General features: G+C 36.0%; 1 protein-coding gene across 1 annotated transcript; it reads right to left on the bottom strand.

The window, feature by feature from the left end:
* Positions 1-775: 775 nt before the first annotated feature.
* On the bottom strand, positions 776-25,197 carry LOC145665784 (uncharacterized). Its single transcript, XM_081732907.1, has 2 exons — positions 24,723-25,197; positions 776-3,950 (listed from the first exon to the last, which is right to left on the bottom strand). The coding sequence occupies exons 1-2, from the start codon at positions 25,158-25,160 to the stop codon at positions 3,813-3,815; spliced, it is 576 nt and encodes a 191-aa protein (XP_081589033.1). The 5' UTR covers positions 25,161-25,197; the 3' UTR covers positions 776-3,812.

Raw genomic sequence — 25,197 nt, 5'->3', positions numbered from 1 at the left:
GTACATACTCTTACACTATTCGTGAGCAGTTAATATGGAGTAGATGACAATAGAATTTTAAAATGTTATTTTTTATTGAATCATTTCCGAATTACAAAAATGAACAACTCAGTTATTAAGAAATTTAAACTCCTCAGACTTTAATATTATTTATCTCTGTTATAGAATGACTTAAACTTTCTAAACACTGAAATACAATTTGAAAACGCTGAGTTAGATTTAGTTTTAGAAAGGTTCAGTAGGTAATAAATCTTCACGCAAGTTAGGCTTGAACCTTTATTATTGCTGATTGTCGAATTAGAGTTAGGCAGCCATTAAGAATATTAAACCAACTGCAACAATTAGATACGTGAAATGTGCCACTATGCTTTTAATTCTATTTACCACCGAAGGAAAAATTAGGTATCAAAAAGACATACCAGTTTACTTGAAGTTTCCTTGCGCTTGATAAATCGACTCAAATAAATATGTGCAATCAACCCAAATTGAATACTCTTTTTATCCAACTCTTGAACTGTTTCCGAATTTGTTCGCTATTAAACATTATAAACACCACCCTTTCCGAAATCCACAATGTTCCAGTTAATTAATTAATTAAATTTACAACAAATCTCTAGCAACAAGTTAATACTTATTTAGTCCGCTCTTATTTAATTATTAACGCAAAGTTTACTTTAAGAAATTACATCTTTTAAATCACTATTTATTTGAAAATAACAATAAATTTAATAGGAAATTAACATAATACATTATAAAGGAAAATAATTTAGGGTTTGATGCGCTTCCTATTATTACAATATGTTACTCAAGTTATCATTTAATGAATTCGAAACTATTGAATTAAACTCTCCAATAAATTTCACATGATGCTTACTTTAAATTAATTCGATATTAATACAATCGTAGTTTTCATATTTCCAAACAAAAACCAGTCTTGAATGTATCGGCGTTGTCAGTTTTCTCTTAACAGCAAATTTTCCGTCCGAACCCTATCAAATTTCCCAATTCGATACAAAATTTCCAGCCAGTAAAATATGATTTGTTTTCCTTCTGATCATTGAACTATAGTACAAAAAGAAACGCCTTCGTACGTGCCAAAACGCAAGACATCAGATAACACCAGACATCCTCATTTGTTTCAGCCGGATGTGCGAAAAGAAAGAGGTAGAAGAGCCAATAGATCTGTTGTGTACCACAGTCATTGTGCAGCAGGAGTTGTTTTTATCAATTTCTTTTTGTTTCCTTTTGTGTATTTCGCCATTGATCTCCTATTTTTCCTCCTTCATGGAGTTACTGATTGGTGACAGTACCTATTTACATGGATGCAAAGTGCGTCAACCTTCAGATCAATAAGTATATGTGTATATGTGTGTGAGTGAGTGAGAAATAGAAAGAAAGAAAGACAGGGAGAATGAAACAAAGGATGAAAATTGTGATAGGAAATTTGAAAATGTCAGAATTTCCAGTTTTAAATCATTTTATAGAAAAGTTCCTGTCAATATTCAGAATTCCTCTGTAAGTGACAACTCTAAGTTGTACAGTGTATCACTCAGTTTAACAACATACCAATGTATGCAACAAGTGGCACATCTCAACGGCAGAAATTAGACTTAATTATGTCATTCCTCAAGTGTTACAACTTAATTACATTTGCAACCAAAGTCATTCTTCTTCGTTTACCAATAAAATTAATACTAATTACACATAATTTTACAAATCATTAGTAATAATGGTAATAATATTTCTATAAACAAAAAAGTATAATAACGTTCTTTCCACCCATTTGAGTAGGGTCGCATAGTATCGGACAGAACAGATTATTCTGAAATTAATATAGTTAGAGTCTGCTGGCAGGCAAGAAATGAACACCTGTTACCGTGTCGAACTCTAGCAGTCTCATTTGTTTTGAGGCGCGTAAAGTAGGTAAATGGAAGCGAGCGTGACTGCATTTCCTGAACACTCTCTGTGTGTATTCAAGAAACTGTCGGAAGTATGAGTATAGAACAGGTAAGACCAGAGTGAATATTGTACGAATTACATAAAACGCACATTATGTGGGAGTAAGTTCATACATTAATCTTTTGTTCAAAACTAATATGTGCGACACAATTCGTGAATAATTGCTAACGTGTGAATCGGAGAGTATCGGACACTTTATTGGCGTGTAGTATCCGACAAAAGGAAATCATTAAATTTATAGAAAATAAGCTGTTCTTTATTCCACATTGTGCTGTCGTTAAAATACGAGAACTTCTTTTAGTCAATTTCAAGAGAAGGAAGGTAGGAAAAAAAACAGTATGAGGGGAAAATGGGACGAAGCAAATATGAAAGCCGCTGTGGTCACCTATGTTGTACAATCATATCATAATTAAAGTATTTCCCCTTCCAACACCGTACACGAACTCGATGAAGCGACGAAAGAGATGCGTTGCGCAAAGTGACATATTGACATCTAGTCCTTATAAACGTCAACTAGAAGCAAGAGTCCGTCTTGCAATTACAATGGCTCGAAACATGGAGAACGGCAGATCCAGGTCTATTTCAGCCTCACAAGTCAATATAAATAAGCAACCCACTAACCGCAATGGATCCCAGGAAGAACCACGGTAATCAGCTCAAGACGACGAAGATACGCATTGCATAATTTGTGGGGAGTCATTTCAAGAAGATTGGATACAATGTGCAGTGTGTGGGAACACTATACCAATCTACAGCGTTGTCCAGAGCTCTGCACATGCGACAACTGTGAATCAATGGCTTCGAAACGCATAGCTCAGTGTTTTACGATCTTAACTGTAGGTAAGTATAATGTCCGATACTGCATGACAAAAGTTTAGGAATACTTTAATTTTGCTTATTTTCGTTTTCCTTACTCGGCTGTGCAAATGAGCGTTTTCCATATGGAAAGTGCGTGTATTGTTAGAATAAACTTTGCACTTGATATTCAACTAGTTGTTTTCAGCTTCTACTCCAAAGCCTCTGAAATATATTTTGAAACACTCTTAAGTGTCCGATACTACCCGACCCTATTCTACAATATAGTTCAGTATATATATATATATATATTGATTGTTTGATTCAACACACCAATAACAGATTATATCTTTCTTATTGCTCCTCTATTGAAACCGAAAGCGGTACAATGATATATTTTCAATTTTAATATTTCATTGCAAATATATTAATGGTTTCAGCATATCAAAGCTAGATTCCATCTCCGCTACCATCTCTCTGTTAAAATACAGAATGGAATATCAATCACTTCCGGTTTCAATATTGGTTCTCTTTAGTACGTAAGTCTACTGCAGTTTCGTAATGTGAAGCGAAACTAACACTTTTTTTTGTTTGTTTTTCATAAAGTCATCTATTTTTCTTATTTTTTAATAACAAAGAAACTCCATTTTTTCTCTTTCCAGACCAACTTGCAAAACGAATTTTCATGATATAGTGAGAAAGAAGACATGCTAGAAACATTTAAAAAAAGAAACATTTATATTAAAATTTTTGAAAAGAATGAGAAAGTTTCCAGACAAAATAAAAATCATGAACATAGGCGTAGCTACAGGGTGTGCATGTCCTAACAAAACTTCGTCAGAGGTAACAAGAAATTTCCCAGTTTTCAATGGATTGGATTTTACAATTGATGTCCCCTGGCTAATAAATACAGAAGAAATTATTTTTGATATTGTTAACTGTTTCTAAACCATTTATCATATTTCATTAAACTGAAAACTGAGATATCTAGTTGATTAAGAGCTTCACTTTGTCTGCATAATATTTAATCCAAAGATTTAGTCTACTTTTCTACAATATTAGCATACATTTTGTTCACCATCTCCAGTGCTAATTGTCGTACTTGCTTCTTCAGTGGTTAGTGGCAAAGAATCTTGAATAATGATTTGATCAATTAAAAGCAAGCCTTCATCGCCGACGTATCCATTGAACTCCACCTAAAAAGAATATCGAATACAAATGTGATATTATTTGAAATAGTATAATGTACGTGAAATGATTTATGCATACTAAAATATCCTAATATAATATGTGTATGGAAATATGCACTAAACGTTAGAACATATGGATTATAAGTAAGATAAGATACAGTTATACGTGTAAAATAGCTTACTCAGTTCAAGTTTACATTTTACAATGTTTACTGTATGTAGAATTAATTTCCAATGTCCATTACTAGAAAGATCGTTTCTATTATTATTTCGGGTAAGAGCTATATGTGCGGGACACCTTATTATCTTTATGAACTTCCAATACATCTGACAATAATTAGTCAGGTTTTTCCCTCTGTGAATCACTATCGCACTTCTTATCTCTCCAGATAGTAAATGTTTAACATCAGGAAATTTTATCATTTTGTTCTACAATTGTTAAACATACTTAATGTTGGTTTAAATGTTTTAGAAACACTGGTTTAAAGGGTGAAAACAGAAAGATAATGTTAGGAGTAGTACAATGCAGACTGCAGTCTACTCACTTCGAGAATTTGAGTTTTCTGCTGATTGCGATTTTTTTTTTAAAAAAAAAATTCTAGTTTCTGGTTTGCTTCATACACACCAGACGAGGCAATTTGATGGAAATTGTATTCAGGAACTAAACTAGAAATAAAAAACTGAATTTAATCATAATGCATGTGCATTTAAATAAGGAACAGATTCCCAACAAGCAAATGTTGAGTCTATGTGGCAATAAAATTTTTGTTCTAAGACAGTAGGTTGCAATGCTAATGTGAAGAAAAAGAGAAAGCTCATTCAGCCATGAACTACCAGTTCTGGAAAGATATGAAGTGCGATAGTGATTCGCTGAGGGAGAAATCTTATTGTCAGATGTATTAGAAATTCATAAAGATAATAAGGAGTGCCACACACATAGCCTATTGCCATAAAGGGAAATTACATTAGAACTAGGTAAAAGACCCGTACAATATGACTTTATATTGCGTTAGTAAAATCACTTCTAATAATATTCAACAAACGTGAAAGCAACCTGGAAAGTAACTTCTAATCTCACGTGATGAATAAGCATATTGGCAATGTACTTACGCACCTTTTGGTGGTTGTTATTAATCTGCCTTCAAAAAGTAAAATAAATATTTGTGAACGACAGGTAGTTGACTTGCGCCGCACAATACGTAACTAGATGACCAACGATACTAATGTGAAAAAGCAGTTACCTAACTCTACGGCGCACGCAGGTTGCAATAATAACGAATATGATCTCTAGAGGAATTTGTTTATTCCTTTTGAGCCCTTATTTCTGTATAATCATCATAGACTAGAGATCTGCACGGTCCGGGATTTTAGCCGGGGACCGGCCTGGCCTGTGAATTTATAGTGTAAGAACCGACCCGAGTCCGAAATATGTTTTAGCGTGCCCGGCCAGAGCTCGTGTGATAATCAAATGAGTTCGAAATAAGCCTGAATTACAGAAACTTAATAATTAATCCAAAATTGTAATTCTATTTACACCAATTAAAGGTTTAATTTTACAGTTGTGCTTTAAAAGTTCTCCAGAAAGAATTGTCCAATAAATATCGCATAGTATACTTTAAAAGTTAGGCCCGAGAATATGGTTGTATATTTAAAAATTTACTTGACGAGCCCGGCTTAGACCCGAAGTGTTTTGTAGGCCTGAGTCCGGCTCGTGCAGACCTCAACCATAGATTGCACTAGTAGTGGTAATCAGTAGTAAGTGACTTCATTTGTGACGACATGGATGTGTTGGAGGTGCTCTTACTTGAAGAGTGTATGATTCTTATCTATGCTTCTATGCTGAAACGTGACGAAATAAGTCTCAATCTCGGAGGTTATATCAGGAACGATTTCCAATATGACGATTACCGTTAGTGCATGTATTTAGACGTAGAGAAATAAAACGTAGAGGACACGACTCATGCAAGACACAAGCAAGAAGACCAAACTAGTACATGACAACGAAGATAATGTAGAAAAAGTGATAGGCTGTTTTCAAGAACATCTGACACATAGTAAGTATGTAATGCCATTTATTTCGTCATGTTTGTTGCATAATGAACTACTGCGAGTTGTTAGTTTTGCTTAAATAATCCGTGTATGTCAAACTGTGCGCCGGGGCTACCAGAGGTGTCGCGGTCTAATACTGGAATCATAGTGCTTTGTTAAATTTAATTTAAAATGCTGTATTACATTACACTAAACAACAGCTCGTGTCTTCATGTGGCGCAGTTACCACAGCATGGTTAGTCTTGGTTTCTATGTGTGAACAGTGCGAGAACGGCCCTGGCGGGTTAATACAAACACAATCAGGAAAATTCTTATCGTTTAAAATTTTAATTTTCATTCTCATTCTCTCAATTGTGAAAAAAAAGTGACCAAACACATGAAAACATGTCTACTTGGTGTCTTTTGTATACAAACATTTGGCCATCTCCTACTGGGTGGAACTCGAAAAGTAAAATATTTCTACGGGGGGTTGTGGGAAACTACAGCGTTGCCGGACTTCGGCAAGATATTAAAAATGAATAATACACCCATGGAAAGCAAGAATTGATGAGGGAGTCTTATTTAGTTGTAAAGCAATAAGCAACTATCAGAGATGGAGTGGTCAAGTGGGTGAAGTTTTCTGAGTGGGTCAGTGGGTCGTGGGTCAACAGCATGTGACCCACTGTGACCCACCACCCACCGTGACCCACTACGACCCACCACCCACCGTGACCCACTGTGACCCACCACCCACCGTGACCCACTGCGACCCACCACCCACCATGACCCACTGCGACCCACCGACTCAGTATGATCTACCGACCCACTCGGCTCACTGCATTGTAGACAGTATCTTCTGAAGACTGGTAAATTTGTCTTCTTTTAACTTCAAGACCTTCATTTCCCTTCCTTTTCCATTTGTTTCTGTCTACTTATCTAAGGTGAGTATATCTAACCAAGCAAAAAAAAAAAAAAAAAAGAACTTCAGGAACTTTTGGATATTGATATTTTTAATTGTAATAATAGCAATAGGACTTATACAACTACTTGGCTTTCGAGACCTGTGAGTTTTTAGAGGAGCTAACTACTGAAAAAAAAATACAGTTTTGAATCACTGTAATATATAAATTATTATATAAAAAATTGAAGGTAACTATGTGTACCTGATCATCACGGTCAAATTGCAAAGTCAAATGAAATTACTTTCGGTATATGTTAGGCCTCAATCCAAATTGGGATGTTCTATTGCTTTCATTATAATGCATAATATCCTAAGGAGGTAGTGTGGATCCGAATTTTTGCGGAAAAAAATTAGTATCTCGCACGCCGTTAAACTTACGGAGCTGAAATTCAGTGTATTAACTCTTTATTGAAAATAAACAGAATGTGTCCTAGCATTTTTTTAATTCTCCTTTATGGGGGGAGGGGGCACTTTCTATATATGGAAATTTTTTAGTGAATTGGTTTGTAAAAATGATCGAAAACGAAAACGATATATATATTGGCTTGAAATGACCCTAGCATGTGGCATATCACATAATTTGGTACAATGAGCAAACTCTAAAGGCAAATCGTAGTTTCTCTACAATTGTTTTCTATACGGTATGTCACAATGAAGCTCCTATAACCAGATGAATTCATAACTCATCCAACCCTTTCTTTCTATACGAGCTTCTAACCTGTGCCGTTCGTTGTTACGTGGTCAACAGTCATGTCCTATGATATATGTTCAGCCATATGTTCATATTATTAGAAAATATAAAAATACCTCCAAGCTAGTACCGGTATACTGCTATTTGAAGAACTTTCATTTTGAAAACATTAGCAATACTGACAGACTGAAGCTGGCTAATGGTACCAACCACACTAAATTCGCTGTTGTGTCGAATCATGTTATGCCAAGTTTTGTCTCTAGTATATGCATGCAATGGTCAGGCAACCTTTCGAGAAAATGTATTTTAAAATGGTTGGAAACACTGACAATATGGATGCTTGTGGGTTTACACTAACATACTACAAATTAGTATGGGTCGCAGTCTAATTATGTCCGCCAATGCTGTAGACGTCATATGAAAATCTTGAATGTTTGCATAGTTGGCAATGGGAGACGGAGACATTGACCCTATGTTTTCCATTGTCAAATGCTGCTTCTTTACATTTGTTCTATATTCCTTCAATGTCACGCATGCCATTTGCAACATTATGATATTTACACTTGATTGGCAACACTGATAACCTAGGATGGTTGGGAGACGATAAAACTCAACGTCTTTTTGCTATAGTGTCGTGTCATGTTTCTGTCAAGCTTGGTGTATAAACGTCTCATCGTACAGAACCTGTATTACAACTTCTCATTTTTACAATTGGTTGGCAACACTGACAAACTAGGGTACTTAGGAGAGGAATACGTCCACAGTATATTTTTTTCCAATGCCGAATGATGTTTATGCCTCGTTTCATGGATATACATCCAATGGTACAGAAACCATCTTCCACATTGTATTTACAGTTCGTTGGCAACATTGACCAAATGGGTATTTCAGGGTGCAAAGTGATATTGTCAAACCCTTGATCAAATCACGTTCTAGCAATGACCCAAAAAAGAACATGATGGGCTCAGGCGCTTTCGTGTTGTGCATCGTAACATTCACTTTTATTCTGTTGAATATTTAGCCACAAACAGCAACAAACCGGCCCCTTATAGGGTCAAGTTGCGGGTTTCCTGTGATTTGAAAACGGTTTCACACTTCTCACGGCAAGAGCTTTCAGACGATGTATAGGTTTTTCCCAGGTACATGGTCCCGGTATGGAGTCATCCCTAATTAGTGCTTTGATTAGTGCTTTTACCATGGCCTCTTAAGTCTTCTGATCTGAGAGTTTGTTATTCTTTTCTTTGGGGGCAAGTGAAAGATATAGTGTATAGGACTCCACTACCAAAATTTTTGGACGAGCGTCAGGACCGTATTGCAATTACATTTACGACCATTAGAAAGAATATGCTAGAGCGCGTATAGGGCGAATTAGACTACCGCATAGATGTGTTTCGTGTAATGAAAAGAAGCCACATCGAACATTTGTAATAGTACGTATGAAATTGGACAGCTTCTGTATATTTTCATGTATTATTTGTTATTATATGTGTTATAAATTTCTAATACAGCCCTTTCAAACCCGATAGCTCATTCCTAAACTAAAATGCAGTAAATTAAATACTTTTAGTTAAAATCAAGACTTTCAAACTGAATTATCTGCTCCAGATTATCTAAGTTGCTTCCGAAATCTGTTAAATCGAGATGTGTAAAACCAAGGAAACAGTATTTACTGCTCTATTTACATAGTATTTGTTTCGAATGAAATCCCATGCATACTTGATTTTAATAAAATCTTCCGTAAATGTTATATTGTTTATAATAACACTGTTCAACAAATTTTGATCGAAAGTATGCAAATTCTTTGAAATTGCGGTGTTTACATTCATTTTAGCATAATATGAAAGGAAATGATAATAGAAGAATTTTCTTAGCTCAGGTTGTGAAAAAAACGCCCTTGTACAACAGTAGCTGTATATATACAAATGTATTAATATTTATAGAACATTTAAGCAAAATCCTTGTAAAAACATGTAAAAACCTACATTTCACTTTTTTACCTATTTCACTGTGATGTGATAAGCTGGGGAGTTAAGAAGTACCCTAACCTATAGCTTTCTATACCCTTGTACTTCCTTTTTCAAAATTGCGCAAATACCAGTTTCACAGCGATACAGAAAATAAAGTAACCGTGGTCAAGTTAAACATTAACAATTCCGTAATAAAAATCAGTATTAACATCAAAACATGAAAAATATGTACAAATACCTTTTTGTGCAAGAACTACACTGCAATGTAGACAAAAGTTTCAAGTGATCCCTTGTACAGGATTATGTTTATTTTATTTTGAGCGTCTTCGCTTGGCTTGCCTTTTGTAGGTTACATCTGGAGCATCCCTTGCAATAGTCCAACAGTAGTCGGCCAATATGTTAGAACTCCACTTTCCCTCATATCTCTTCTCCATGGCTGCAATATCTTGATGGAAACGCTCACAATGTTCGTCACTTACTGCTCCACAATCTTCGGGAAAGAAGTCTAGATGTGAATGAAGAAAGTGGAGTTTCAGAGATATATTGCAACCAAGATTTTTGTAGCACAATAACAACTTTGCTACCAGTTGTTTGTAATTTGTTGCTCGGTATCTTCCCAAGAACTGTGAACAAACACTCTTCAAGCTTTCCCACGCAGCTTTCTCCTCACCTTGGAGAATTTCGTCGAACTTGTGATCTTTGAATAGTTGCCTAATCTGTGGCCCTATGAAAACACCCTCTTTAACTTTGGCATCACTTAATCGAGGGAATTGTCCTTTTAGGTACTTATAGGCCTCATCCTCTTGGTTCATGCTCTTAAAACTTTTCATAAGACCTAATTTAATATGTAGAGGGGGAAGCAAAATTCGGTTACGATCTACCAGTGGTTCATGCTGCACATTTTTCACTCCCGGCTGAAGAGTTTCTCTGGTGCTCCAATCACTTTTGCGGTAATGAGATCCACGATCTCTACTGTCCCATTCACATATAAAGCAACAATACTTTGTATACCCTAACTGCATACCTAGCAACAGTGCTATTACTTTAAGGTCACCGTAAATGAGCCACTGAAAATCGTAATATTTAATGGCTTGAAGTAAACGTTTCAGGTTTTCATAAGATTCCTTCATATGAACTGCGTAACCTACAGGAATTGAAGGAAGTTCATTTCCAATATGTAAAAGCACTGCCTTTAAACTCACCTTGGACGAATCTATAAAGAGCCTCCACTCCGTAGGTTCGTAATTAATTTTAAGTGCCCTTATGAGCCATTTACATCTGTACATGCCACAAGTGTGTCTTCCATAGTAAAAAATGAAGTGAACACCTTCTCCCTATTCCGATACACTGAAATATTTACTTTTTCCTGTAATAAATTCCATTGCTTTAAGCGTGACGCTAAAATTTTGGCTTTGCTTTTCGAGAGGTCCAAGTCTCTGATTAGATCACTTAGTTCCTCTTGAGTAAGTCTATGTGGTTCACATGGAGGTTCTTCTACAACAAACGTAGGGTCCTTCGAAGTACTTGATTCAGGAGCTTCAACTTCTTGATCATCATTAGAAAAAAGATCGTATTCTTTAGGTGGGTCAGGAACAGGTAGTCCTTCTCCATGTGGAACAGGGCGCATTGCAGAAGGAATGTTAGGATAGATCAAGGCCCGCTTCTTCTTAGTGGAAATTCCCTTCTTGACGGAAGGAACCATACAAAAATAACAGTCTCTGATGTGGTCACTTGGCTCCCTCCAAATCATGGGCACTGCAAAAGGCATTGAGCGCCCCTTCCCATTAATCCAATTTCTTAGATTGCTGGCACAAGTGTTACACACAATGTGGGCTGCCCAAGATTTATCTTGGTCTCCAATTTTACAACCAAAGTAATATTGATAGGCTTTTCTTATTAGTGGTGTTATAGTCTGCTTTTGTGAGGAAAATGTCACTTCCCCACACACGTAGCAGAAGCTATCCGCACTGTTTACACAATTTCGCGGCATTTTTGTTTATTGAAATCCTCAAAATGTCACTTGAAATAGTTCCGACAATTATTTAAAAATATTCATTCGAAATACCATTATTTTTGCGTACTTGTAGTTGTATTTTTATGTCCTGCACTACACAAACGTCACACCCAAAGCGCTGATAACTGCACTAAACCTGTCTTTTCTAACAATAGCAGAACACTACTGAGATAAGGAACACAATGAAACCAAGCGTTCATATAGTTTCTCCAGTGTTGCCGGGTCAGTGTAACATTTTACCCCAAAGGAAGCGAATATATTTATTTTTAAAGCGTTATTATTAGACATGCCTGTTAAACGAAAAGTAGAGCTAATATTCGAAAATAAGTTTCAAATTCGTGATCAGCACCATAAAATAAATAAGAATTAGCTGATTTTGTTCAATTTACATTTTCGTTGTTGAACAGTGTAATTAAACATTACTACGACGCCCGCATTTTTGTAACATTACCTGGGAAATTGCGATTTTTTATTTGTGGGAGTTATTATTTAATTGAGCTGTGAGCAATTTTAACACGATGGGAAATAAAATACTTAAAAGAAGCGCTCCCGCTGTGGTTGAGGATGGCCAAAGCGAGAATAGTGTTGTATTAGGGGCCAGAAAGCCTAAAGTATCAAAATATAGTGAGGCCATTCGCAAATTACGATTGAAAAAGAGATTAACAAAACGTAAAAAAAACTTTACGTCGTCGACGACGACGATGATGATGATGTTGAAGAAATGAAGTATATGTGGACTGGAGAACGATTTGTTAAATTAGAAGAGATTACGAAAACATCTCTTGTGTTTAAAACAGTGAAGGAAGGACGTATAAAAAAAAAACGAATACAGAAGCCATTATATCAGGATAAAGAATTGCTACAAGAATATAGAGCTGATAGAAAAGTCATATATGAGAGATTATAAATTCATGAGGGAGCTCGACACTGTAAAAGAAGCAAAATGGGAAGGAGAAGAAGATTTCCTGCAGTTAGACTTTTTCACAGGATTTGTAATCGACAGGAACAACAAACAAATGCTCTTGAAAACTGTTAGAGAAATGCCCTTAGATAGATGACGACGTTCAAAAGGAAATTTTTAAATGGAATGAACTAGTAAATGCTTGCGAGCATAAATTTTCTCTCATTGCCATTCAACCAATTGAAATGCAAAATTATGTATCATGTAAAATCAATACAGGAAATTATATTCATAGGCTTTCTCTAGTGTTTGCTTTGATGTCAATTCAAAGCAGCTTAGCATTGCGAGAGACCGTTCTTGGAGCGTTTTTTGGATTAGTGGGTCTAGTTCTGAACAACCAACACAAGGAACACTGGGACGGTAGTTCCCTTGAACCCTACCAGTTGGAGGAGGATGAAAAGATATTGGAAGATGTCGCATGGAATGCTGAACAAGACGATTTACTAGTTATTAAAAGACATAGTGCATTTAATGGAAAGCTGCGGAAACTGTGTGTGTTCTCTGCATTGTCTATAAAGTGCGTTATGATACTGCGCAGGGCAATGTAAAGTGTTTTTCAGTGATCATACAGAAAATGACATAGTTAAAGATTAGTATTGCTATTTCATGATTAGAGAGACGTTTTTAAACTTATTTGTTTTCATAAAGTATATACCAAACTAGAGTATTATACAGGTGCTTTCGTTTCTGGTGTGGTGGCTAACGAACTATTTAAATAGCTTGTTCTACTAGCATTTCAAACGCTACACATGACAATACGACACAAACAAGTAAATACCAACAAATGTCCTCTAATGGAATTTGTGTGTGAAAAACTCTTTAAGAAAATAACTGACTCAGAAAAACACACATACGTGGATCAATCGAAAGTTTGACATCAGATCAGCTTCAAGAAGCAGCTAGAACGGTTTGAACAACTACTTACCAGTCGTCAGATCATAAGACAGCCAACAGCATTCTTCAAGTACACAACCCAGGATAATTTATGAAGCACTCTTATACGTGTAAACCAACGAGAGACCTCAAAAGATGCAAGATATCTAAGTTTTATTGGCAATTTTTGCTCTGGAACGTTTGAAAACGATGAAGATTCAAAGGCATATTACTGATTTAGGTAATTACTTGCAGAACAAACTAATGCAACAGATTTTGAGAAGAAACAGGAAATCAACAGTGTTCATTGTTTAGCTGTCATGTTTAACGTAAAATACGTACAAATCTTAGCAAATACTTTACTACCTTAATACTGATTTTTATGACGTTTGTCGTACCCAAATGGCAAAAAATGCTCGATGACATTTAAAAATAATATTCAACGTTAAGAAATAATGAATACAATGATAAATCTGACTAATTTGATATTATACTAACAGATTCTGCTTTTTTGTTTAGAAACTACTTGGATATTATGTTTTAAATGAAGTTTCTTCAAGAACAAATGCATAAACTTCTCTTTTGTTGAGCGTTGGTTTAAAATGCGTTATAATACAACAAAATCCTGTTTTTCTAAAAAGAAGACGGTTCCGTATGTTTGGAGACCAAGAAAAACTAAAGAGAAGAAACTGCTTTAAAAAAGATCTTTTATATATTCCGTTCATCTCCATGTTTAAGATGGTACAAGAGACAAGTACAAGGATTTGACAAAGATGAACTAATCCGTAATACTTTCTTGCAACTCATTTTTTTAAAGAGTAGATACAATAATGCATCCGAAGGAAATGTTTCGTTTCAACGTGTCCGTTGAAGATAAACTGAAATAAATGTTTAAATAAACTCAATTCGAACAAACAGCAATTTAAGTAAAACAGATTCTAATCTGAAAATAATGTCAAACATATATTTCTTTAGCAACATCTGCAGCTAGTCATCATCATCATCAAACAATTATTTAAGAGTACAAAGAAACATCAATATTTGACAGTAAAGAAGATGTATACAAAACAATATAGATTATACGAATCTAGACCATCAAAAGATTCGAACTCCTTATTTGTCACACTCAATTTGATGATTGGGGGGTTAACATATAATGATTGAAGTTTAATTTAGAAATGATAAAGAAATCAAATCTACAGTGATTTAAGTTTTCGCAATCACAGAGACGTGAACATGAATAGTTGACAGCACGCCATGCAGTAATAAATGAAAGAATCTCGCAGCGTGAACTTCTTTTGTCACCAAACAACACAGCAGAAAATTTCTGTTTACATAGTTAAGTAGTGAGTAGATATCTTGTTCAATACTGAATCGTATGACACATATTACAGTTTTTGCATAGAAAAATACAGAAACAAGGATGAAGAAGCCAATAATGGTCGTGGTATATCATGAATACTGGATATTTTTTCTCTTTACGATTCCATTTGGGAGTGAAAATTGTGTTGTGATCTTTCTTTGTTTTCTCAATAAAACTAGTTCTAACAAAGAAAGGAGTTTGTTTATTCCTTTTTATTTTCCTTATTTGTATATTTTTTCCGTTATATTTAGTTTGATACGATAAAAGTATTTTTAAATCGAATCTTTTAAACATAAAAAATTCAAACATCTTAGCAAGTGTTTAAAACATTAAATTACGAAGGTGAGTAAAAATTATCTACACTTTTCGTTCTACAATTCATTTACACAAAGGTAGGGGTTCAACATGCACATCATTTTTAATCCCCTCATTGTCAATGTACTTTGTCCAGAGGTCTGCAAGCTTGCGTATTCCTTCCAAAAAAGAATTTCGGTTGGTCGCGAAGCCATTTTTGGGCTTCTTTCTGCACGTTTAAGTCTACGATTGATGGGAATATGACCGATGTAAAAAGAAGACGCTACTTCGTCGATGGTATCTCGCCTATTAGCAAGAACCATCTCTCGAACAGCAATGCCACATTCAGAAAACGAGAAAACCGTACGAAAGATAAGAATCAACCGTTTTATCCCCCAGGAGGACCGTACACTAAAATTTCTTACAAAAATTGATTTACTTTTTTTTAAAATATAATTACTTCTTTTTACTGTATCTTTTTTGTACTCATTTGAAATTATGCATAATAAAGTACCTAGGTAGTAAAAGTAGTAGTACATTAAGACAATTATTTTAAAATACAAAAGTAATATTACTTTGTAACGTGGCGAAATAGCACAAAAACTTACAGATTTGTCAATAATCAAACTTGAATTTACAATTTTCTACAATCAATTTTTATTATTTATTATCACAAGAGTACAATGTATTTATTAATACCATTTTCAACGTAGTCACCCTGCTTTTCAATGCACCTGGTCCACCGTTGCACAAGCTTTCTGATACCATCTGTAAAAAAAAAAAAAAAAAAAAAAAAAAAAAAAAAAAAAGTGAGGTGGTTGCGCAGCAAGCCACGAGTCCATCGCTTCCTTCACCTGGTGACAGGAGCTAAATCGACGGCTCTGAGAGCATCTTCAAGTGGACCAAACATGGTAATCCGACGGGGCTAGATCGGAACTGGATGCAAAATGCTCCAACACCTCGAAACTCAGTACGGTATCTGAAGAGTTTGAGATGTGTGGGTGGTGGTATGTGGACGCGCATTGTCACGCAAGAAAAGAACGCCTCTCACATAGCCTAGCTGCTGAAAGGAACGAAAACTGAAACAAGAACGCCTTCCGACAATAAATCTCTGCGTTTATTACGAATTGTAAGCTTCGACTTGCTTACCAGCATATCGGTACCTTTTACTGTTTATTGGTCACCTCTTTTCCAAGTTGCCACATCCACTGCCTTACACTGACCATCAGAAAGTTGTTTGCAACATGTTTGAGAAGTTAGTACATCACTAAGACGGTATGTAGAGTGTTAATTTTGGAAAGGGAACCCACATCAACCTTCTCACCATGGGCGGCGATTAGGGGGGGCAAGAGGGGGCAGTTGTCCCCCCACTTTTCTGAAGTGACCACTTAACTCTTTTGAATTATATCATCTATTTTTCGGTGATAGGCTAGAGTCTTCATTATTCGATTTAGAAAAGCACCAAAAAAGCTTTTTACTTTTTTTCCTCAAGCCTGGAGGCATTGTAGAACACGTTACATATGCTTTCACGCCTTTCTGCGTCGAGACGTAGAGTATAATGACGTCCTAACTAAAAAAAAAATTGTTATGACTTTTTGCAGGGCATACTTTTGTACCTAGAAGATTGAAATTTCGTACACACATACAGTGCACCCCTTAATATTTTCCAGATTCTTTTTAGATTTCTGCGATAAAACAGGGAGGTCCAGAGGGGTAAAAAGGTAAAAAAAAAAAAAAAAAAAGATATCTTTTTAACAAAGATCCCTTTTTCGCGATTTTCCCTCCTCAGATACATGATGAAGACATGTGAGTGTTACCGTTTGAAAGTATGTTCTATTCTGAAGGGAATGATGCACGAGCAATGATCATACGATAAATAGGGATGTCTCAGAAAAGTTTTATATTACATCCGGGACATCTGGGGCATTGTGGGAATGTTCTTAGCTCATTGGTAAACATTTTCCCGCACTTAGTTTGCAAGATAAAAGCTTGGAATTTTTTATACACATTTAGTACATCCCTTCGCATTTTTCAGTTGATTTTGAGATCTGTGCGTTAACAAAGGGGGTCCAGAAGGGATCAAAGTTTGAAAAAAATCAGAAAAGATTTAGATTTCCCTCAAAATTTCCCGCCTTAGGAACATGATAGGAAAACGTAAATGGAACCGTTTGAAAGGTTGTTCTATTCTAAAGAGAATGAGAACTAACCATGATCCCTAGGATAAATGGGGATGATGATGTAGCTGATTGACTAAAATTCAATAATTTACCTTTAAAAAGCCAAAATTTAAAATGGTTAATGTATATAGTTTCATTTGGAAATGTAAAGTTTTTGCATATATTACTGGTTCATAGAAAAAAGGTACCATATAATATTAGTCGTTGCGTAAGTGTGTATTGGTTATTTGTCTTCCCGTGGAGTAAAGTCAGCTATAGGAATTGCGTTTTAATTGCAATCCAAAGGAATTAATATTACAATTGCGTCGTAGCATATGCTTGTAGTATTTAGACTAATAACATACATTTAATGGCAAGTGTGGAATTAAAAATGTAAGTTGTTCATTAATCCCCAGTTTCAATATAACTTCTACAAAACAAGCCTCACTATTCATTAGTATGATTAGTAATATCCTTTCTATTTATTTGTTTTACAAATAAGTTATTAAATAATCTGGTCACACAATTTTCCAGACAGAATTTTAAGATGTTCATGAGCAAGGAATCAAAGGTTAGTACCTATATGCGTTGCTCTTGTCAATTTACTTAATTAAATATGAAGCACGATATACGGTATTTTATAGGTACTGAAAGAGATAGTATCCTATTAGTTATACAACCTTTCGTCAAAGTGTTAGAAACAACCAGGAACACTAACATTGATATATACATATTCAGCTCATATCTTGCCCCCCCCCCCCCACTTTTAACGTGCAATCGTCGCCACTGCTTCTCACTGACTACGACTCCAAATAGCGATCTCCAAATAGTACACGAACTTTCGGAACAGCTCTCGTACATTGCCAATGTAGGAAATATTTAATGCACGCAAATTAGCAACTATTAAAACAAAATTGTTTTACATCACATTATCAGTTCATTTTCACTACAAAAAAATCAATTCATCTTTTTGTTTTTTGAAATAAATAATATCTTAGGATTTTCAAACAAGGGACTCTGTATAGAACATGTTTCAGAAGTATAAAAGACAAGGAATATACATTAGGTGTGAAAATCTTGCTCCCCACAACTACAGATGTCATGGAGTCACAGGAAACAAATAATTCAGAAAGAATTCATGTCAATGTCAACAGTAGCATCAGTTTCCCAAGCTGAGATGAGAGCATAAGTTTTCGGGTCATTTGACGGTAGACACTGTTTCACGAGAGGCTTTTAAAAATATCTGTTTTATTTTTTACACGAAAAATTAAACGTCGGAAAAAATATAGAACACACTTTCCCTACAATTCCATTTCTAGCGCATGTGCCAGACAAGTGGCAAGCAGAATATTTGGAAACAAAATCCTAAGGGCTCCGTAGTGTTTTCCATGTGTGTGGTTTCAATTGTCACAAAAAGAAAACCGTGTTTTAAATTTTCTAGCGACAGAGTAGTAAGGGGTTTTATTTACAGCCGTACAATTGGACCAACACTTTTCACAGAACTTCTGATGTAATCAAGTACCTACGTGTTTGTACTAGTGGTGGGCACAAAAACCGGTTTTTTGGTTTTCAGAAAAACCGGTTCGGTTTTTACCGAAACCGGTTATCGGTTTTCTCCAAAACCGGTTCGGTTTTAAACCATATTCGGTTTCGGTTTTCTTCAAAACCGGTTACGGTTTTTTTTCAAAATTTGTATTTCTGACCAGAATAGTTTTTCGTTGTTCTCCGGTTACCGAATCCGTTTCCACAGGGAGCTCCTCCGTGGCTAAGCGGTTAGCATACGCGCCTTTGGCGCGGGAGACCCGGGTTCGATTCCCGGCGGGAGCTCATGTGGTTCGGATTCCACGTTAATCAGTAGGTCCACGTCTCGTATAGCCTCGCTGCTGAACGGGACGTAAAACTCAAAATCAATCAACCGTTTCCACAAGAATAGTTTTATGTGTTTTCCAAAAGTTTTCCCCGAAACCAGTTTCAGTAAAAACCTAACCGGTTTTTGGTAAAAAACGAAATGTCGGTTTTTCTAGAAACTGGTTTACGGTTTTTATAAAAAACGGTTTTGCCCATTTCTAGTTTGTATCGTACCTTCCGACAGTTCTAAAGTTCCAATTACGATAGAAACAACAGCACGACCTAGAAAATTGAATTTTCACCCATTCAAATTCATGTGTTTCTGCCACCAAAGTACTTTCAGGGATTTGGTTCATAATTTTGTTAGATACTTTATCAACTTAACTTTTCTCAAAGGCGGTTTGCTTGGGACTTTTTGTTTTGAGTGTTTATCGATAAAATTTCTAAAGATAACTTTTATCGATTACCTTGACATTTATTAGATCTTCTTAGGAATTATCCACAATAATGTTACTACGAGACACAGACCTGGTTAATGTTTGAATAAGGCTATGAACTTTCAGATCATCTTATTCTCCAGGTTTGTTTTACAGTGTTTATATGTTGTCTGACCAATAATGTTTTCCCCGCAGGAACCACGTACACTTTACAGAACAGTACAAATCCATTAGTAGGGTTTCTAATGTCACAAATTATAGCTCCCGCTCGATTTGAGTTGTAAGTTTGATATTATTACTGAAATTTATAGAAAAAGATTAGTAGATTTTCAAATTTTATGGTGCCATTTTTTCTTTTTATATTTTCATTATTTTTCAAGATGGCGCCCGAAATGGCTAGTTTTCTTTAGAAGATGCCTATTGGAAACACTCTCACGTCAGAAATTCTGGTAAAATTCTATGTATTTTTTCCGATCATCACATTGTAACAAGAAAACCACTCTCAGTTCAAATTTTATGTACAGGGCCGTAACTTGTGGGGGCAGGGGGCAACTGCGTCCCAGGGAAGCTCCTCGCCGTTCGAGGAGGGCCCATTTTAAGACAAAATTTTCTTACTCCATATATGATACGAACATAAAATTATAAATAAAGCATCAAACAGGTTCACTCTATTACATAAACAAAACAACACACAAACGGAAAATAAAACAAAAATAAGGAGTGGGCCCATTTCAGTAAAACAATGTCTACTATTAGGGGCTCTAGAAATAATATTTATTCATATGGCTCTGAGATTTGTCAATATTGTAGCCTTATTTAATTTCTCATGTATGGAACGAGCCCAGGGGCGTAACTAATGGCTCCGCAAACCTTGCCGTGGGGAGGGCCCACAAGCTCTGGGGGCCCATAAAGAGTAAGAGAAAGATTGAAAGAGGAGTACCAAGAATTAGAAAAGCAACTTTTTCTAGGGGACCGAAATACGCGTATCAATGGTTGCCCCCAGAAAAATCTAAGTTACGGTGCCGTATATATATATACCATGCTATATAACGTGTCTTGCGAATTCTCTGACTGCCGTAATTTTTAATGGATTGAATCCAAACTTGCCACAAAATTTTGCTGTATCAATATCTGAGACGATTTCGTTAGGCAGAGTGATTGGATGAGAAATTTCAAAATGGCGTCCCTTTGAACTTTCAAAAAAATTCGTAATTTTTATAATTACTCGTATAAACCGATCTTCACCAAATTTGGTCAAAAGATTAATGTTTACAATGCATTAGTTGTGTGTGGAAATCAGAACGATCCCCTTAGAATATTTCAAAATGGCGCCCGTACAAAGAAATCTACTTGTCCTTTGCGGCCCTGTGCCAAAAGATGTATTTTTAATTTTTCTGTTGTGGATGTCAAGTAATACGTACCTTTATTGGAATAAAATAAACAGATATAATACTGAAAATTATTTTACTTCATACAATTGCGGATGGAGTGTAATACTGAAATTACTGCTATTATAATACTGGAGAATAATACTAATACTGACTCTCCATATAATACTGAAAATTATTTTACTCCATAGTCCATACATTAAGACGCGCGTTCGCATATTTTTATATGTATATATTTTTTTAGTAAGTTCGTTGAAGTTGTATTAGCAGAAAAACTGAACTGTGATTTATACCTACTGTTCTATTCACTGTCACTCAAACCAATGTCCATTTCACATTTATAGTCGTAGGTATCTGAACACTCACAGGAGAGATGTGCAAGGTAGAGAATTTGTAATGCACTTGCAATTTCCTTTGGTGCATGAAACATTATATCCACATTTGGTAAGTTCAATGACAGTTAATGGTGCTAGCAGGTTAAGTGATTTTACAGGTGCGAAAGAACCGTCCTTAGTAGTTTCCCGTCATTTCCAAATAGAGGTGGTAAAAGTGGGTTGGGACATTTATAGGCTTTGGCAATCAAAGAAATTACATTCAATCTGACAAGGGAAGGTCACGAACGGGCTCCGATGAGATCCGGACGAGACAATTGTGTTTGCATTTGATATCTTATAACTGGACGAATCCCAACGTTGTACGTTCCACCGCTCCGTGAGTGAACATAGTTTGTAATGTAAAAGGTATTAGCTGGCAGAATAGTTTGAACCGGGTCATTTGTTCGGAAACGGTTTTGTTATGGAAAATTGGGCGAACACGTATTATATCACTTTCAAGGGAACACTTTTTAGGGTAAAAAGTTTGTCCCAGGGTCCCCCGCATGGTCTCAGACGGGGTCCAACTCAAAAGTTTCAAATGGCAAGGGGGTTAAGTAGCACATCGTTTGAAAGTTCTTGGGAAAAGAAAGAAGACGGAGCAAGTCTCGACTCGCTACAACAACCCTATGCAAAATGACGACTGGTCATAATGTAAACAAAAACTTAATTGTAAAGTCCATTGACATCCCTATAAATCAGAAACGGTGAGGCAAATGTGAAAACGGGAAAGCACATGTGGCATTATCTACAAAGTACAACGATTTAAAGCAAAAACGTCTTGTCCCAGGGCCTTCACAGGGTTCCAGGTGTGGTACAACACTAAAATTTTCAAATGGCAGGAGGGTTAAGTAACACATCGTTTGAAAGCTGTTGTTAAATATGGAACAAGTCTCGACTCTCTATGATAACGCTGTACAAAATGACAGAGTAGAGGGTAAAAATGTAAAAACAAATTTAATTGAAAAGTCTATGGCCACCTTGAATACAAGATGGCCGCTTAAAACGTATGTCGAAAGTATAGGCACTCCAAACTGCTGAAGCTAGGAAAACGAAATTTGGCATGAATGTTGATGACAATGCGTAGGTGACGAAAAGATACGAAATGTTCAAAAACGCGATATCTTGAGTTCAAAATGCCGCACTATGTATCAGACGTATGTCTAGATCTAACCACTGGAGCTGGAGAAGCGAAATGTAGTATTTACGTTTATTATCAATAGTATATATCCACAATAAATCAAAGACGTAATCCAATATGGCTGCCATCGTGAAAAATGAGTTTGCTTGCATAAATTTCATAAGTTCGCATATTTTCCGTCGATCTTGTCGTCTGTGGCGCACTATAGGCCTACCAAGCAGTGACCGGGTGAGGCTGTGCCGGGTTATACCTCAAAAATGCCGCAAAAAGGCAGAAAATGCAAAATGTATGTAGGTAATCTGATACCTATGGGAAAGAGACACGTGATCAAGAACACGGCAGTAGTATCACACAAACAGTGTTGCCATCCCAATACAAACTTTTAGTTTTTTAAATAAAACGTATATCCTTTTATGGCATTAAAGAATTGTCATAAAACGTGAAAGAAAATAAACAAAAAATGAGTTATCAATGTTGCCAAATAAGGAAGATATGACACTGTAAAGTTGAAAAATTATGGGCTCCGTACAAAGAAACAGAAAAAGGTACATAAACAACAAGACTGCAAAAGAAACAAATGTATAGTAGGGAGTAAATCATACCATGCACAGCATCCAGTGACTAACGGGGTTGATACAGGATTCGCCCAATAAGGATACAGGTTAGAGTAGCCAGAGAAAGAAAACGTCCCATGTGACATAATGCGGAAATGTGAACAGCCAGTCTTCCTGTAGCGCAGCAACTCCAATGGCATTTGTGTGGAATCGATATCACGAACCGTTCCCGAGAGCTGTAAAACGAACTGTCTAGGGTTTGCAACACTTCATAAAATCTTGCATGGCTTCCAAACTACAGAAACGACGCCGTAACGCCTAAAAAGGGTACAAAAAAGCTGTGGCACGAAAGGTTACAAATCTTTGACAAGAAATTACGGAAAAATCGATTCGCAAAGATTAATGATCTGTGTTAGGTGTCAATCAAGAGTATTAGGAAACGCGAGCATGTGAGACAACGATGAATATAAATCATACTGCATTCAGATTACGTGTCACACTACAATATTTTAACATAATACATTAATACATACAAAAAGAAACGCCATAAACAGCATGGCAAAATCGTACATCTCTCGCCCTAGACGCACACTCGATATGACATTTCAAGCCCGTTAGCCACTGGATGCTGTGTATGGTGTGGTTTACTCCCTACTGTACATCTGTTTCATCTGCAGTCTTGTTGTTTTTGTACATTTGTTTATTTCTCTGTACGGACCTCATAATATATCAAGTTTACAGTCTCATATCTTCCTCATTTTTCAACACTGATAAAACATCTTTTTTCTTGTTTTCTTTCACGTTCTATTCCAATTGTTTTAATGCCATAAAACGGTATACGTTTTACTCGAAAAACTATAAGATTGTGTTGGGCTGGCTACACTCTTGCGTGACACTAATGCCACATTTTTGATCACGTGTTTCCCTCCCGTAGGTATCAACTTACCTACACACATTTTTTTATTTTCTGCCTTCTCCCGGCGTTTTTAGGCTATAACTCGACACAGCGTCACCCGGTCACTGCTTGGTATATGTATTATACGTAGCGGGTATACAAGTCATTTCCGCACTGAGTGACTATTACCACGATGATTAGCGATCCACAATTAATCAGAGTACCAATTTTCATAAATATAGAACTGTCACGGTTTGCATACCTCCCTTGTAAGAAAACAGCTACAGTCAGAGGTACAGTGAAATCAATTCAAGAAGTGGGCATCCGTATATTCTCAAAATAAGTTGACAAATAGAATACAATGTCCTCTGTATGAAACAAAATTCTGATGTCTTTAAAGTCAGAGAAGCAATACTAAAATCACAGTATTAATGTCACTAGTCCAATAAATTATTACAAAGAATTTTATAGTTCCACTTACAAGGAGACTTACGGAAGTGTCACTCACCGATTTGAATGAAACCTAGCATACTTGTAGAACATCGAAAAATAATCCAAACGCATTTTTTTATATTTCGGTAATTGTGCATGAATATTAAATGATTGTTTTCTGTCTGTGCTTGGAGACTACCCCTAACGTTTAAAGGTCGGCTTTTACCCTTAAACCCGTACTATTGCTGAAATAAAAAAAAAATACGGGTCGATTATTTTTCGATGCTCTACAAGTATGCAAAGTTTCGTTCAAATCGTGAGTGACACTTCCGTAAGTCTCCTTGTTAGTGTTGTTATTGCTATTAGTAACCTCAAACATTAGAATAAATTAATTTTGAACTTACCGGAACATAGTTAAAGCCTTTCAAGTTGTTTGAGAGTGTCGCATTTTGCCATTCCATAGATGTACTTCCAGTTACATTTGTTCCTTCTGTGAGTACGATTTCCAATGTTAGAATAGTTTCCCTGCTGAACAGAAGTGCTGTAACAACAACTTCTGTTCTTGGAGAGATTAAAAATACTTGCGATCTGAGAAAGCAGCCTTTAACGTACTCCGTCATTCTTAGGTAATATTGATGCTCTGTTAGGGGAAGTCCAGGGTATGTTTCTCGTAAACTCTCAGCACTAACAACTTCCCAAGCTTCGCCTTTCCCAGGGATTTTACAATCAACCTGTCGCCAACCTGAAGGCACCTTCCCAGATTCGAAATTAAAAGTTTGCCCCAAATTTTTCTTGCTGCAGAGTGCCAACACGAAGAGTAAAAATACACAATTTGTTTCCATTCTTACCACTAAGTACTCAGTGATGTGCTCAGTTAAG

The sequence above is a fragment of the Thermobia domestica genome, chromosome 12 (genome assembly GCF_964235325.1).
Source record: "Thermobia domestica chromosome 12, izTheDome1.hap1.1, whole genome shotgun sequence".
Classification (NCBI taxonomy): Eukaryota; Metazoa; Arthropoda; class Insecta; order Zygentoma; family Lepismatidae; genus Thermobia; species Thermobia domestica.
The sequence above is the reverse complement of the archived record's forward strand: the minus strand, read 5'-3'. Positions and strand labels throughout refer to the sequence as shown.